General features: G+C 46.3%; 1 protein-coding gene across 1 annotated transcript in view; it reads left to right on the forward strand.

Annotated features, from left to right (window-relative positions):
* Positions 1-983: 983 nt before the first annotated feature.
* CLIC6 (chloride intracellular channel 6) overlaps positions 984-17,398 on the forward strand; it is a gene marked incomplete at both ends in the record, with an annotated part of 41,788 nt that continues 25,373 nt past the window's right edge. Inside the window, 2 exons of the mRNA XM_082625272.1 lie at positions 984-1,513; positions 1,649-2,216. Of these exons, the coding sequence (XP_082481398.1) occupies positions 984-1,513; positions 1,649-2,216 (1,098 nt within the window). The remainder of the gene's footprint in view (positions 1,514-1,648; positions 2,217-17,398) is intronic.

Consider the following 17,398-nt stretch of genomic DNA (forward strand, 5'->3'; position numbering starts at 1 on the left):
TTGAACATGTTTAGAAAATCTAGGAGAATCAGAAAGATAAACAGGTTCTTGGCATCTTCAGGGACCAGGGAGATGCAGAATATAATCCCAGAGGGCAGAACCCCCAGTACTTGTCATGGAGAGAGTACAGGACCCATCTCTGGTCCAAGAAGATCAGCTGGCTCCACTTGCTCCTATATCGGGGCCTCTGGAACTTCTCAGCAGGGCCCTGCTGAAATTGGAAGGAGGTGGTGTGGTGTCCCCTGCTTTCTTTCAGGATTTACCCCTTTTGCTCTAGGATACTGAGGCACTACAGGGGCATCTGCAGTTGCGCAGCTGCTGAGCTTAACGCCTGACCCCTGGGAAGGTGGGAATTAGGTGTTTGGGTGTCGTGTGTGTTTGGGGGTGATTTTAATGGCTCTGGAACTTGAAGCTGTTCCAGAAAACACCGAAGCGGTCAGTAGAATCAGGATCTTTTCACTGAAATCCACAAGGGTCACAGGAAAGACTGTCATTGGCCAGGCTCTCAGGCCACCCAAATAGGCGGAGAAGAGGGGATGCAAACCCCGCCCAAGCCTCAGGGGGGATGGAGTTGGCACCGGGGACTTCTGGTCAACCCCTGGACAGAGGGCCAGGCATTTCAAAGGGTGCAGCAGCTAAGCGCCCTCCCCAGTAGCGCACTGCACCTCCGCGAGCGCGTTTCCAGGGAACCAAGGTTGGAATTAGGGTCCAGGTGGGAATCAGGCGCACAGCCATTGAGAAGCACGAGCGGTGGAGGAATAGCCCAGAGAGCTTAAGCCCGGGAGAAGGGGCGCAGCGTTTGGGGGCGGGAGGATTTCGCCCCGCGCGCCCAGCGTACCGCCCAGGCGCCTCCAGAGTCCCGGGCAGGGGGTCCTCTCGCAGCTGGCGCAGCGGCCCCTGGCACCGCGCCCTTCGCCCAGCGCCACCTGGCTCCTCAGCAGCTTCCAGGAAGGGTCTCTGGTCAAAGACAGGGATCTGTGGCCATGGCCGAGGTCGCGGAGCCGGAGGGGGGCGCCCCGAGTCCCCAGAGCCAGCCCGAGGGCTCGGCGCTTCAGGCGGAGAGACGGGGCGAGCCGGGGGCTTCCGGCCCTGAGGCGCAGAGGGAGGAGGCGAGAGAGGGCGCCGCGGAGGCGCCGAGGGGCGGGGGGCCGGGCGCAGACGCGACGGCCGAGGTGACGGAAGGAGAAGGGCCGGGGCCGGACGGAGGGCACGCGGGCGAGCTGGTGCCGGACGCAGGCGGTGGCCCGGGGGCCGAGACGCGGGGCGCGAGCGGAGAGCAGGGCGAGGCCGAGGCGGAGGAGGGCGCCCGGGAGGGAGAGGAGCGGGCGAGCGGCGCGGAGCTGGCGGAAGAGGCGAGCCCGGGGTGCGGCGCGCAGGGCGAGGCCCCTGGGGAGGCTCAGGTGGAGCCCGGGGATCCCACGGCCCCCGGGGCGAAGGAAGAGGCGGAGAGCGGGCCGGAGGAGCCGGGAGGCAGCGCGCCTGGGCCGGCGGGGCCCCGCATGGACGCCGACGGGCTGACGGGGGACAGCACGGCCGCCGAGGGGCCGGCGGGGGACAGCACGGTCACCGAGAGGCCGGCGGGGGACAGCACGGTCGCCGAAGGGCCGGCGGGGGTCCGCGTGGACGCCGAGGGGCCGGCGGGGGGCAGCACGGATGTCGGGGGGCCGGCGGGAGGGGCGCACAGGGCCCAGGGTGAGCCCCGGGACGGAGGGGACGGCAGCCCCCAGACCCAGGCCGAGGCGCTTGAGGCCGCAACGGTGGAGAGCGCGGAGTGCAGCCCCGGGGAGCTTGCGGGGGAGCCTCGGGGTGCAGCGGCGGGGGCCGCGGAAGAGACAGGGGACCAGGAGGGAGAGGAGTCGCAGGAAGCGGCCCCCGCGGGCGCGAGGGCAGATGCTGGCGAGGACGAGGACCAGGATGGGCCCCTGGGGCAGAGAGAGGAGGCAGAGGAGGAGAGGCGAGAGCGGGGTCCGGAGGGGCCAGGCGAGGAGGCCACAGCCGGGGGCGAGGAGGAGCCCCTCGACGGCAGCGCGGATGGGGAGGCGGCCCCGCCGACGGAGGCCCGGGAGCCCGAGGCCGAGCTGAGCAACCACCTGGCGGAGGGGGGCAGCACCGAGCGCGGCGACGAGACCGCGCCGGTGAACGGCGGCCAGGAGGACGGCGAGGTGTCCGAGGAGGGGGCCCCGGGACAGGAGCATGACATCACCCTCTTCGTGAAGGTAAATCTGGCTTCTTGCAACTCCCAGGACGCCCCCTCCCAGCCTTAGTCTTGGTCTGTTAAGATCTGATCCCAGAGGGACGCGCAGGGATCAAGCTCTTGGCGCCCTAATGGTCACCTAGCACTTCTATCGGCGGGGGCGGGGCGGGGGGGGTGCTGGCGGGGAGGGAGAGGCGGGACAGCTTGGGTTTCAGGGAGAAGAGGTAAAGGAGCGTCACGAAGAAGAACTGAGGGTTTGGAAGCAAAAAGGTTGGGGTGAGAGTGGTGGGAAATGGGGATGCGGGTCCAGCGTCCCCCTGTCCTTTGTACTGAAAATCCTAACTGGCCCTTCTAGTCAGGAGGTTATTAAATAATTCACTTTAAAAAAAACAAAAACAAAACCCCACCAAGCCCTGCTGATGTTCAAAGCAATTTCTGCCAAAGGAAACGCTAATACCTAAAGTGAATAAATGCAAACAGGTAGGTTGTAATGTGAGAAGTATCTCCGGACTCAAACCTCAGAGACCCAGAGCCGGCCCAAATTTTCAGCTCCAAAAAGGTCTTCCATTTCTGTAGAATTGATGAGCTATGTCTGGGAGGAAAGTGGAAGTTTATGTAAATACTGTAATATTTATTGAACATTGAACATTTACTTTGGAAGAATGCAAGATGCTGACGACTTGGACATCGTTTGCCTTTTTATCCTATTTTCAGCCTTACTTCAAAGATTCAAAGAGAACAAAGATTCTGTAGAGACACAAGTGGGGAAGTTTTAAGTTTAAATAGGCCTTCCTACAAGACATCACACATGAGGAACTAGGTTCCGGGGGCAGCTCACAGGAGGATCTTTGTTGAAAAAGCCCTTCCCAAAGACCTTTGGCCAGATGGGGAAAACAGCAGATAATAAGGTCAAGAATGTGCATTGTATGTTGAATCATAATCCTTCCGAAATACTTTCAGGCTTATAGAGGCCGGTTATGACCTAGACCTCCTTGGGAGAAATATAAGCAAATTTTAATAAGCCAACCCCCCCCCAAAAAAAAACCAAAAACAGTTCCCAAAGTGATTAAGATCAGAATTTCAGGAATTCTTTGGGTGGCAAGAGAGTTTGGGAAGAACAGGCTTGCGTTTCTTCACTGTGCTGTTCTGAGCAATTTTTAAGATGCTGAGACATTTTAAAATTGTGTATTGGGACATCACCTGAGGGTACAATCCCCGGGAGGGTCCCTGGGAGCCAGAAGACTTCAGGGAAATTAGGGGAGGGGGAAATCCGATCACAGTGCTGCCCCAAATCTGCTCCTTGGTTTAAGAAATTTCCCCTTGTTCTGGTCGCCTGACTACATAATTCCAGCCTCTTGTTACAGCTTGGACACACCGCTTCCTAATAGTCTTTCTGCTTCCATCCTCGGCTCTCTCGAATCTAGTCCCTTTGTCATAGCCAGTGAGCTAAGAAAGAAAAGATCTGATCATTTTGTTTCCTAGTATAATCTTCAGTTGTTTATTACAGACTTTCAGATACATCCACACTCCTTAGCCAGGTCACAAGGCTATCCGTGATGTGATTCCTGTCTCCTTGGCATTGCCTGAGTATCCCTCCCACCCAGCTTTGCTACCCATGGTACCGCTATGCCAGCCTCTCTTTATGGTCCTAGAGAGAACCACATTCTTTTCTGCCTGGAAATTTTGCATGTGCTGTATCTGAACCGAGTTTCCTTCCCTTCACCTGTCTCGGTCTCCCCTGCCTGGCTATCTGCTCTGTGTCCAAGATTCAGCATGGCCATCATCTCCTCTAGGGAGACTTTTCCAACCCCAATTTGGGTTGGGTATCCCTCTGTCCAAGCTCCACTCACACATGGCACTACCCTCTGTGTGCTGTCTCCAACGTGGGGCACAGGTCTGGAACGTGAAGGTGTGTGTGAACGGGTGGCTGCCTGTATGAGATAGTAGACTGCAGTGATCAAAAGCACAGGGTTTAGAGCCACTGGGTCTGGGACCAAATCCTGTCTCTGCTCCTTTCTTGCTGTGTGACCTTGGGCAAGTTACTTGATCTTTCTGTGCTTTTATTGCTTATGAATAAAACAGGAACAATAATAGTTCCTACTCCATGAGTTTGTGGGGCATTCAAAATTAGGATTGTATAAAACACTCAGAACAGTACCTGACTTGAAATAAGCCTGCAATAAATGTGACTTCTTATTGTCACATCTGCTCAGCTCTGATAAACTTTCATTGATTTTGCACAGGAATAGTCCCTTTCCCATTCCATCCCTGCCATTTTATTTATTTATTTATTTATTTCTGGCAAATATTTTTAGTTTCCTAATGACCTCTATTTTCTTGGAAAAAGAATATTATGAAAGGTAAAAACAAGTTGTTTTCTCAGACTCTGCTCAGTAGCCTGTGAAGGCAGAGACAAGGCAGCATGTCGTGGACTGCTTAACCAGAATGTTTGACTCTGATGATTGGCTTGGTGCTCAGTTGTTGTTTTCCTTTCTTTAAGGAAACAAATGGATCTCCAAACAGTGAAATTGGTTTTCAAGCAACTACTGCTTAATACAGCTTCTGAGGGTCACCTAGGATGTGCCCCGTAGGATTGTTAAGGCATATCTCACTTTCTTCTTCTTCTTTTTTTTTTTTTTTTTGGCCATGCCACACTGCGTGAGGGATCTTAGTTCCCCGACCAGGGATCGAACCTGTGCCCCCTGCATTGGAAGCATAGGGTCTTAACCACTGGACCGCCAGGGAACTCCTTACTTTCTTCTTATCCTTCTAATCATTCTCGTGAAAAACAAAAGATCCCAAAGCACAAATCAAGCAAAAACCCTTCAGACTATTTTAGATCTTGAGTTTGTAATACTCGATTTAAAATCCTTAAATTAGTTCAGAATAGGATTTCTTTGCCAGATTTAACCTTCTCTAGGTTCCTTCTTTGGGCTCCACTTTATCTGGATGCTGTATTCCATAATGGACGTCTGACCTCCTGAGTTTTGTAAACATGTCAGGCAAGTGTGTCTTGGTGGGTTTTTGATTCCATGATTGAGGTGTAAAATTCACAGAACTGTTCTTTAAGGAGACAACTACAGTGTTTCTCCAAACATTCTCCTAACCTTCATATGACAGCCTACTAAACACAATTTTTAAAATTAACTAGCCCTCATTCTATTTGGGAACTTTAAAATTTCTTCCTGTTTAAAAAAATAAATGTATTGGTTACAAATGAATGTATTGGTTACCAGAAAGTAATGACATATGACCGAGTAAAATATACTAATAAAATCTCCTTCTAATTTTAGCCACCTGGTGGTTTATGTTCCCCATCTTTGTGAGAATTGTCATTTTATTAATTTGTCATTTTGTTTTATTCTATATGTATGCAAGAATGTATTCTTGGATGTAAAAGAGCCAGGCCACAGGAAAGCCTAAGTGTTAAGTATTTACCATCAAATTATACGGCAACCCTGCAATATATTTAGTAAGAAAGATTCTTTTCTTCTTTGTTCGTGAAAAGGAAGGATGACAACATAATAACACACCAACATAGTAACAACAAACGACAAAATATTAACACCACAGCGTAAGGTTGGGACTTCAGCGGCTGTGGCGGTTTAGTCGCTAAGGAAGTCTCACTTACAAGTTCGGTTCGTCTAATACTTTGAGGCAGGGTCTAGGGATGGGATAGTCTAAGATATGGATTTTCTGGCAAATTCACATGACTTAAAAAATCTTAATGTGTCCAGTGAATAATCCTGGGCCAGAGTCTAAGGATTTCTTAAATTACGTTTTGGAGATCATTCATATGACCACTAATAAACAGCTAACGCTGAGCTTGAAAACTTGCATTTGCCATCACATTTGGGTTCTCCAGGGAGGTGAAACTGAGGAGGGAACAAAGTAGAACTTGAGAAAGACATGGCCTTTGAGGATTACCAACAAGGACCTACTGTATAGCACAGGGAACTCTGCTCAATGTTATGTGACAGCCTGGATGGGAAGGGAGTCTGGGGGAGAATGGATACATGTATATGTATGGCTGAGTCGCTTTGCTGTGCACCTGAAACTATCACAGCATTGTTAATCGACTGTACTTTAATATAAAATAAAAAGTTAAAAAAAAAGACAAGCCTTTGAATGAGCATTGTCACCTGAAGATACATCCCCTCCCCAAATAAATAAGTAAATAAATCAAGCCTCCCAAGCATTGTCATATCACATGGGGGGATGGGAGTGGGGCGGGAGTCTGTTGGGACCAACATCTGATGCACTTCTGGTGGGTCAGAAGGCTGCAGCTGTCTGTGCATCTTTAGCCAGGTGTGAGCAGGCTGAGACCTGCTCTGTGGGGTTTGGTCTCTGAAGAGCTTGAAAGGGAGATGTTATTTTCATAACTAAGTATGAATTATGTGTTTGGAAGGGAAATGAGCAAAAATGCACTTCTGGGACTTTAATTTTTCCCCCCAAATGACATTTTTTTGTCATTTGTTTTCTGGATGTCAACGCCACTTACTTACAAATTACATCTATGAAATCATACGAGGTTAGTTGGGGTGGAAACCAAGGTGAAACATCATGCTTTGCTAACTTCTTATGCACACGTGTGCACACAGTGCATGCACATGAGTGAGATCCACAGGGTGTCCTTACTGCCTGGCATGGTGGTGGGCTCGTGGGAGGTCCTCAATCAGTGATTTTTGGTAATGGTAGGTAAATAACCAGATGGATGGATGATTGGTTCAAGGTGACTTGGCTAGTGAGAAGCTGGACTCAAGCCCCGTTCCCCACTGCCCCAGTCTAGCGTCCCTTGTGGAAGAGCCAGAGACACTCTTCTCCCTGAAGATGTCATAGTCTGGCACAGGGTCTGGTACATAATGGGCACCCTGGTAATGCTGGTAGGAAGTGAAGATGGGATCAAGGATGAGTAGGAAGCTATGAGAGTATATGTAGGATGACCTGCACATACAGTGGTCGTCACTAAAGAGTTATTGATTCAGTTGTATTTGGGGAGACACAGAGAGTGGGACCCTTTGATAATCCCTAGCACAAATTCTTCAAGATTTTCTAAAATAGGCTGGCTTTGCTCTAGCCATTCTCTGAGCTCCTTTGATATTCAGCAAAGAAAAGTTTTCTCTGAGAGTTGGGGAGGTGGATGCTTAAATCTCCTAAGCGTCTCCTTTTCCATCATTGATTTTCTCTGCTCTTTTTCTGACAGAGTGATGATTTGTAAACTGGGCTCTGTATCTGGGCAAAGTTGAGGGAGATATCTTCTAAAATATTTCAACGTTTATTTTACTATTTACTTCTACTTTATTTCAAAAGTTGAGTAAATTAAATTTTTTAAAAGTTGAAATAAAATAGAGGTTAAAGATATTTATGCACAGTTTGGTCATTCATGTAATCCATGAGATTCTTTTGTAAAATGTACTTTTTTTAAAAGAAAAAACAATATATTAGGATAAGAAAAACTTATAAAACAATACAATGTGATGAAAAATAAATCTTCTTCCATGCCTGAGGCCCAACCTCTCAGTTTTCTCCCTAGAGATATTCTGTGCATATTCAAACATATATGTAAGTATCCTCACTGTTTTAGTTACTTGCTGCTGTGTGACAAATTACTCTGAGGCTTAGCATCTTAAAACAACAAACATTTATTATTCAAAGTTTCTCTGCATCAGGAATTTGGGAGAAGCTTAGTTGGGTAGTTCTGGCTCCTGAAGTTGTAGCCAAGATGTTTGCAGGGCTGTGGTCTCATCTGAAGGATTGATTGTGGTTGGATCCACTTCCACAGTGGTTGACTCACATGGCTGTTGGCAAGAGGTTCAATTGCTCATCACTTGGACCCTTCCCATAGGGCTGCTTTAGTGTCCTCAAACATGACATCTGGCTTTCCCCAGAGCAGGCGGATCCAAGAGAGAAGAATGCCTTTTATGACCTTGTCTCAGAAGTCACACAGTCATTTCTGTCTTATTCTCTTAACTAAGTCCAGCCTTCAGGGAGATTGGAATTCCATTCCACCTTTTAAAGAGAAAGTCAAAGGATTTGTGGACATATTTTTTAAAAAAACACACCTACTTTTTTTTTCATGAAAGTAATACACTGGAAATACATTCAGTTATATCTTACATTCTTTACTTAACATCATATCTTAGAACCCATTCCCTATCAGTGCCTGCAGCTCTCTCACATTCTTGTTAAAAATTTTGCATTTTTCTAGTAATGGCTGTATTCTACAATCAGTTTCCCACTGATGGATATTTAGGTAGTTACCTCTTTTTGATACGTTAAGCAATGCTATCGTGAAAAATCCCTCCACAGATGTACAATCATATATGGAACCTAAATTCTTAGCAGTGGTATTGCTAGGAGGAAGGATATGCATATTTAAGATTTTGATAACTTTTATCAAATTTCCTCTTCAAAGAAGGTATACCAAATAATGCTCCCCTGACACCATATGAGTGCTGTGTTTGCTTCCCCACTCAGTGTATTCCCCAACTTTTTTGAATCGGAGAGGTGAAAAATGATGTCCATTGTCATTTAATTCACATCTCTTTTAGTATATGTGAGATTGAGTTTAATTTTATGTATTTAAAAACCATTAGTATATGGGCTTCCCTGGTGGCGCAGTGGTTGAGAGTCCGCCTGCCAATGCAGGGGACACGGGTTCGTGCCCCAGTCCGGGAAGATACCACATGCCGCGGAGCGGCTAGGCCTGTGAGCCATGGCCGCTGGGCCTGCGTGTCTGGAGCCTGTGCTCCGCAACGGGAGAGACCACAACAGTGATAGGCCCGCATACCACAAAATAAATAAATAAAATAAATAAATAAATAAATAAATAAAAACCATTAGTATCTATTTTTCTGTGATCTGGCCACTTATGTCCTTTGCCAATTTTCAAATTGCCTTTTGGTCTTGTTCTTGCCGATTTGTATATTAAGGAAATTAGACCTCTGTCATATGTTGCATATGTTTTTATGGGACCGTTTTGACTATTTGTACTGGAGTAATTTATCCTTTTAGTCTTAGTAATTTCTTGTAATTGATGCTTGGGAAAACAAAGTATAGGCTGTGATAGCACTCTTAGAAACTTCAACTTCATTTCCTAGAATCTTTAAATGCTCTCTTTTACTTTTTATCCTATAACTTCTTAAATCCTGAAGGATTAGGTATTTAAAATCTTGCCTCCCTACCTTTGTTTTTAATTAGCAGATTACATTTTATCAAGCCACACCCTTTCAGGATCAAACTCTTTCTTACATTGTATGAATTCCTGTTCAAAACAAAGCTTAAAATGTATAGATAGCAGTGTCATTTCATACCCCACCCTGCTCCATCTGAAAATGTAAGGTATATCACTTTGATCTTGGCTTGCCATCTTCCGAAATGGATTTGTGATCAGTAATCATCTGCAGTGAAGTGATATCAGTATTATTTCCAAGGTTGTGTCTCCTAGCCAGATGTTCTTTTTGGATTCCATGCATTGAAAGAATTGACCAAAATGTATACAGAATGATCACAAATCCTATCTGTAGAGGACCAGTGAATTGTGGAAGCCTACCCATAGCTTATGTTTGATGAGAGGAAGGATGGAAATACACAAATATCAAAGATTGTTTGGAAAGATAATTTTGAAGCTTCTGGAAGGGTAGCTTTATGGAGAAACACAGACCATGTTGATATATACTTATTCAGTCTGTGAGGGAAAGTCTGATTTTATATATGCATGCAAGATCATCAGATTAAAAACTTTCTCCATTTTTACTAGTTTTATGGACTCTACCCCAACTTACTCTTTCTCTTTCCTTCTTTACTTGGTTATCCGTCTGAAACTTGAGTCTTGATATGGGGCAAAGAAAAGCTGCTTTTCAGTCTTTCAAACTACCAAGTGGTATTTTGGACCCAAGTAGGCTATTGAAAGTGAGTGTTTATTGAGTACCCACCACGTAACAGACACTCTGCATGGGGCTGGGGGTACTACAGTGACAAACAGTGATGAACACAGCTCCTGCTTTTCTGGAGCCTCAGCCTTAGAGAGTGATCCAGAAGGAGATAATTACGATGCCGTGTGAGGGAGGAGAACGTGGCTTGGGGAGGGGTTGGTGGGACAGGTGGGCAGAGCAGGATGGCAGCCTGGGTGCTGACGGACAGAAAGGAGAGATTTGGCCTCTAGGTCTCTGACAGCAAGGGCTCTGCCCTTTTGCTGTACTCCCCTCTGTCTGGAAGGTTGTGCTGTGCACAGTGCATGGATGAATGAATGATGTCAGTGAACAAACGTGGCTACTATATCAGGTGGACTGAACTGGGTGGTCAGCTATGGTTTTTATTTCTGTTTTTGATTTACAATGTTGTGTTAGTTTCTGGTGTACAGCAAAGTGATTCCGTATACACACACACACACACACACACACACATTTTTGCATTCTTTTCCAGTGTGGTTTAGTACAAGATATTGAATATAGTTCCCTGTGCTATACAGTAGGTCCTTGGTCCTTGTTGTTCATCTATTTTATATGTAGTAGCTTGTATCTGCTAATCCCAAACACCTAATTTATCCCTCCTCCCTGCTTTCCCCTTTGGTAACCATAAGTTCGTTTTCTATGTCTGTGAGGGGGTGGTCAGCTTTTAATGGTACGTTTTGCAGAATGTAAACTTTATGATTTCGTAGATTCTTTCCATCTAAGCCAGCAATGCCTCAACTGTCAGACTGCATGTACAGACATTGGCTTTTGTCTGAGCACGGTAACTGACCAACTATTACAGCACTAGGCCTGTTAAAAATCATTTTTACCTTTCTAATTCCATGGCAGGAGACTGGTAAGGAATACAGTTGACGACCAAAATGGGGGAGTGATGCAGGTCACTCAGCAGTGTTCAGCTGGTGAATGGGCTGGTTCCAGGGGTTCAAGACAGCTTCACACACTTGTCTGGTGTCTTGGCAGGTTGGCTGGAAGGCTGTGCAGCTGGGATGGTCAACTGGAGCTCCTGTAGGCAGCCCCTCCGGTATGCTGGCCTCAGGGAGGGTCAGTGGACAAGGCAGAAGCTGCATGTCCTTTTCCACCATATTCTAGTGGTTACCAAGTAGTCACAGAGGTCAGGTCACATTTAGAGGGAGGAGAATCAGACCACTTCCCAATGCGAGGAGAGTCAAAGGATCTGTAGCCTTCTTTAACCCATCCCATTATCTGCTTTCAGGGCATGCCGAAATGCTCACATCATTCATTTAGATCCAGGTCTTTGCTAACTTGAACTGGTTTAAGAAAATTGTAGCAGTGCGTAAAGCACTGGAGTTATTATTATTTTTTTATATTCAGTGATGAGCAGAGCAATGTAGCTGTAGTACTTACCGCAACAAATCTCAGTTCCATAACTATAATGCACAGGCAAAGAGGATCTCAAGCCCCGATCTGGGCCACTCCATATGCCCTTTTGACAGTCATTTCTTTGTCATATCTAAGAGACAGCCACTTATTCTTTTTTTTTTTAAGAAGATGTTGGGGATAGGAGTTTATTAATTAATTAATTTTACTTTTGCTGTGCTGGGTCTTCGTTTCTATGCGAGGGCTTTCTCCAGTTGCGGCAAGTGGGGGCCACTCTTCATCGCAGTGTGCGGAGCACAACCTCCAGACGCGCAGGCTCAGTAGTTGTGGCTCACGGGCCCAGTTGCTCCACAGCATGTGGGATCCTCCCAGACCAGGGCTCAAACCCGTGTCCCCTGCATTAGCAGGCAGATTCTCAACCACTGTGCCACCAGGGAAGCCCCACTTATTGATATAAAGGAGAAGCAGTATGCGCTGGTTAAGTAGCTACTAGTCTCAGTGCCCCCTTTTTGTTTCAAGTGGGCAAGTTTAGAGCTGTTCTGGAGAAGCGAGAGATTGGGTTCTCTTTTAAAGCTGTGGGATTCTGCCTTCCGGCCAGTGAGACTCTTTGCTGGTGAGGGTGGCCAGTAGGAAGACCCTCATTATGCACCCCTCTCCATCCCCCTATGTTACCGCTGGCCCACCTCCAGCCACAGTGGGCTGTGGGGATGAGGAATCAGGGTAGGGAGGCACCTGTTCTCTTCCCTGGCTGGGGGCACATGAGGGGTTCTGATGGGGCCCTTAGGACAGTGGCCACAAGCATGACCAAGACATGCAGCACAGCTCAGCTGTCACGTGCTATGAAGGTCACCCAGCATAAAGGTGTTATTAGAGATCCGGAGACATAAGGCTTTCTTCCTAAATGAGGATGATTAACACTTTTTTTTTGGTGCCTTTGGTGTCAGGGCCTTGGACACGGTGAGTTCAAAGAATCTTGGAAAGATTTAATCTCTCCCCAACTTTGTTCCTTTTGTTTGAACTCCATCCAGGCTGGATGCCTTCAACTCTCTTCCCATAAATGGTCAGACGAGATGAAGTTTGGGTTGCACTCAATGGCTTTTTGGTGTCATTTAAGTCTCTGAACAGAGAATTCCATGCTTAAGAAAACTCAGAGGTATTGACTCATCAGATATGCAGGGAGGCTTTTTTTGTTAATGCCGTTTTAACCAATATATTATGATTATCCACATCGTGAACAGCAGCAATAAAGTAAGGTTACTCTGTCACTCTCCAGCTAGTGAGATATGCTCTAATAAGTACTGCACATACAACGCTCTGCTCATCACTGGGTAATACAAAACAACACCATTGCTTTTAGGCACTGCTAAAAAAGTTTTAAACCAGTTCAAGTTAGTCAAGACCTGGATCTATAAATAAATGATTTATTTGAGCATTTCAGCACACCCTGAAATCAGGTAGTGTGGTGGATTAAAGAAGGCTACAAATCCTTTGACCCTCCTGCCATGGGGAAGTGGGGTCTGATTCTCCTCCCTCTGAATGTGGCCTGACCTCTGTGACCACTTGGTAACCAGTAGAATGTGGTGGGAGTGATGCTGTGTGGTTTTCATTACAAAAGGCTGTGCAGCTTCTGCTTTGTTCAGTGAGCCCCCTGAGACCGGTATGCTGGAGGGACTGCCTGTAGGCGCTCCAGTTGACCATCCCAGCTGCACAGCCTTCCAGCCAACCTGCCAAGACACCAGACAAGTGTGTGAAGCTGTCTTGAACCCCTGGGACCAGCCCATTCACCAACTGAACACCCCTGAGTGACCTTGTCAATGTCACATGGAACAGAAGGATCATTTAGGCAAGCCTTACCCTACCCAAATTCCTAACTCACAAATCATGATATATGATAAAGCACACAACTTAGGCTGCTAAATGTGGAGTGATTTGTTACTGGGCAAAAGGTACCTGGGACATGTGACTTATGACCCTTCTAAGCTGGTGAAATCTGAGTGAGCGGAAAGATGGCCAAGGTGAGGGATGCAGAGCGGGTTAAAGCAGTTCCAAGGCAGATGGGGGGCAGTGCAGATAAAAGGAGGTCTCCATGGGGCCAGTTCTTCTGTTTGGTGCATGCGTTTTCCCCTTTGGAGTCACTCTAAGAAATGGAATATGCTCAGTCATTCAAGAACATAAACCACCAGGGTATAGAGAAACAGGCTGCGTTATTAAGCTGGCCTTCCAGAACAAGGTGCTCCTTTGTTGTAATAATTCCTTGTGAGAATTTTACAAGGAAATAAGCTTTTCATCTCTGTGTAAAAGCTTCAGTTGGTATCAGGCCATATTATTAAATAAGGATTAAAAATAGCCCCAGAGTTTTTAAAGCATAATTCATATAGGAGGATAAATAGCAAGTTTCATTTTGTGCGTCCGTGTACTTCTTATGAGTTGATTCCACCCACTGTGACAATGAACACCAACATAACTAAGCCTTTGGCCAGAATTTAAAGCTAAGAGCCATTGGGTTCAGTGATTAAGTTTGTGGGTCAAGGGTGGTCACCCACCTAATCCACCTAATAAGACATTGTTACAACAGTCGAAAAGAATAAATACTATACATTCTTGGGAATGAATTTAGGTTTCATAGGCTTTTTGGAAAGCTCAGATCTGTTTCAAAGTTTTAAGATCTAAAATATATTCCTTAGGATCTAGGTGTAATGAGGAATGAAATCGTCCCTAAGTTCTAAGGTTACGGAGGAGTGAGAAGTATGTTTCAAGACAGAGTGTAATCCCCTTTCTGGCCTGGACTGAGGACTCTAATAAACACATTTTACTGATAAAGTGCAGCAAAGCTTTCCCCTCCTTGCGTGTGCAAAGTCAGTCTAGAAAATGATATCAACTGTGCAGTCATTTATTTCTTTAAGAAAAAAACACTCAATACTTGCTACACTTATGATACATTTCTCCTTTATAGGCTTACAAGAAGCGTGATGCATAATGTTTGTGTCATGGGATGAGCTAGTATAATAACAATAAACAATACCAACAAAGATGAAAATTGGGGCCACGATTCTTATCTGCAAGGAGCCTTGTTTCTGGTGCTGGGTTTTGTTGGTTGTTGCTGTCCTCGCTGGCTATTTTGTTGCTCCACCAGAGGGCAGAAGAGGAACCAGAAGGGGCGCAAGTCCAGGGGGCCAACTGGGCAGTTTCCTCTCCAGTTAGCGTTCCCTCTGCCTTTCAGAAGAGTTAAAGAAACCGAGAAGACCTTCAGATGGTCTGTGCTACACAGTAGTCATGGTGATGCTACAGCTGGAACCGCTGGCCTTTTACCTGCAAGCAGCCTCTTACAGCCCTTCCTGTTGACCATGACAGAATAGTGGGTGGTGATATGGGAGCCCAGCTGCATGGTCCAGCTTTCTGTTCACCTGCCCACGGACCCTCGTCCCTCCTAACTGCGGAGTGTTCTGCTGTCTGCCACCACCCCACATGGCTCCTTCCTGCCCTAACCAAGAGGTGGGGACCAGTGGGGACTTTGCTGGCACAGACTATAGAGGAAGAAGGGAGATGATGATGCTGAGCTGAGAAAAGCCTGGGCAGAGGGTGCCGGAAGAGAGGTTATCGGACCTCAGTAAGTGGTGTGTCTCATGAATGTGGGTGTCCTTCAGTCTCTAAGGGAGACTCGCAAGTAGGAATTCCAGAATTTGAGCTAGGATGTCAAATTCCGATGACTGCCATGTCGGAATCTCCCCAAAGAAAGAAGCTTTCCTGCATTCCTTGCCCCTAACAGAAATTGTGAAATTAGTTAAGAATTTAGTACTTTAAGGGACTCTATCACTTTTCTATTGGTTTCTCCTCATGTCATCTCTGTCACCCACTTAAAGGGTTTATATACCCTTTAGAACACTTTGTCTTTCATTGGACACTCCTCCCCCAATTTTGCAGTTGATTGGGCGTTTCTACAAAAGTTGTTCCTTTAGTTCTTGGCAAAGAAAATCATCTTCTGTCGTATCATTGTTTCTGTGGGAAAATCAGTGAATATATCAGTTCAACTCCATCGTCTTTCCCAGGGCCACTTATTATGCACGTCTTTCCACTAAAAGGTAGCAGCGGTGATATCTCAGTAACAGAATTATGTTTTAATCTGCAGTCCAGATTTTCAGAACTATACCTTATTCTGGCAAATTAGGTGAATTGGCTTTTCAAGGTTTGTAGAGTGTGGTTTATTAAGTTCTTACTTCCTGCACCAATAACGTCAGAATGAAAATGGAAAGAGTTAAAAATCCCCTGAAATTATTCAGCCGATTCACAGAGAATAGTAATGTGAAGTGAGTTTACGGCTTTAAACTGTATCCACTGTAGGTGGGATTTCGGAATGTTCTCAACACAACGGGTTCCCCAAACTGGGTCAGGAATAGAGTAAAGCACGGGAATTCTGGAAGCTGACTCTTCTCTGGGGGGTGGGGTCTCTCCTTCTGCCACATTGTCGCCGTCCTGTCCACCTTGAGGATGTGTTGACACATCAGACACTGAGGATTTCTGCTCACAGTGTGGTGGAGTGCTGACCGTCAGTGTGTTTTGAGGGGGTCATTGATGGATTGATTGACTCATGGATTCATCGATTCAGCCAACATTCTCAAGCATTCTTAAACATCCCAAATTCCATAAAAGAAAATCTTTTCTTTTATTATTTTTGCACAGTTTTGTCTTTCAGAACGAGGTTTTGTTTCCTGGTTTGGGGCACCCAATGTTTTGTGCCATTTTTACCCTCGTGCCAAATGAGATAATGCCAAACCACGCCCCCTCAGCTGCCTCTTCTCCTGGTGTTGTGGGAAGGTCTCTATGACCAGGGTCTTGCAGATCATTATCAGTTAGTGTGGATTTGAACACAGATGGGGTCCAGGGAACCAGAGCAGGTCTGGTTTACGTGGTGCCCTTGGGTGGACTGGACAAGCATGGCATGTAGCCCACTTAAGACACCCAAGACCTAATAAGTCCTTTCCCTGGCCCTGTAAATCCCCTTGACTTTCTCATTTTCATATCTGTGTGGATGCCTTTATTTTGGCAACAGATAAACGAGAACCCTCACAAAATCTTCACATTCTATTTTCTTCCTGAAATACAGAGCACATGTCTTTTCCTATTTAGTTAATTACCTACAGGGACCCTAGTGTAAACTATTTTCAAGTTATTCTACATAAAAAGTAATATTTTGTGGCTTCATCTCTGAATCCCAGTTTTTCAAGCCTTACAAAACTGAAATAAGACACTTCCATAAGAAACTGGCCTTGCCCAGATTGGAGTTAGGATAATAAATGAACATCTTGAGAAATCCCCAGCCTCTTCTCCTGTAGTGTCGCTGTGTCCTTCTCCACAAGGCAGACGAAGGGTTCCATTGACCTGGAACTGGATTGCTGGGGCCACAGTAAGATTTGCAACAAATTAGGGACACCAGTTCCTAGCCACTTAGCATAAATGTCATTTTTGAAAACAGGAGCCCTTGAACGGTTTGCTCATTGGCTGGTTTGTGAACCACTGCGAAGCTGGCCTCAGGGTCACTGTTTTTTTTTTTACCTAATAGGTCAGGGTTAGGGAATCTTGAAACCGGATAGCACTCCCTCCTTTTTCTTCCTCAGGGGTGAAGGTGGGGAGAGAGTTCACCAAAAAAAGCTTGTGGCACAGAAAAGACTTTTGTATAACAAAGCCAGGGCATTAGCCTTGGCCTTGGTCAGCCAGTTAGGTGTTTCTCCTAATTTGGAACTTGGCTGATCCCTTTTGGTCTGAGGCCACAGACCTTCCCTGTTGCGTGGGTCAAGCCAGGCCAGAGAATATAGTCATATAACTAACACTGGGAAACGGGAGAAGGTAAAGCTTCCAGATAATTCTGTAACGTCTGAAGTCTTCTAAAATCTCTCCG

Source organism: Mesoplodon mirus (assembly GCF_964341445.2).
Source record: "Mesoplodon mirus genome assembly, chromosome: 6".
In the NCBI taxonomy this organism is placed as follows: Eukaryota; Metazoa; Chordata; class Mammalia; order Artiodactyla; family Ziphiidae; genus Mesoplodon; species Mesoplodon mirus.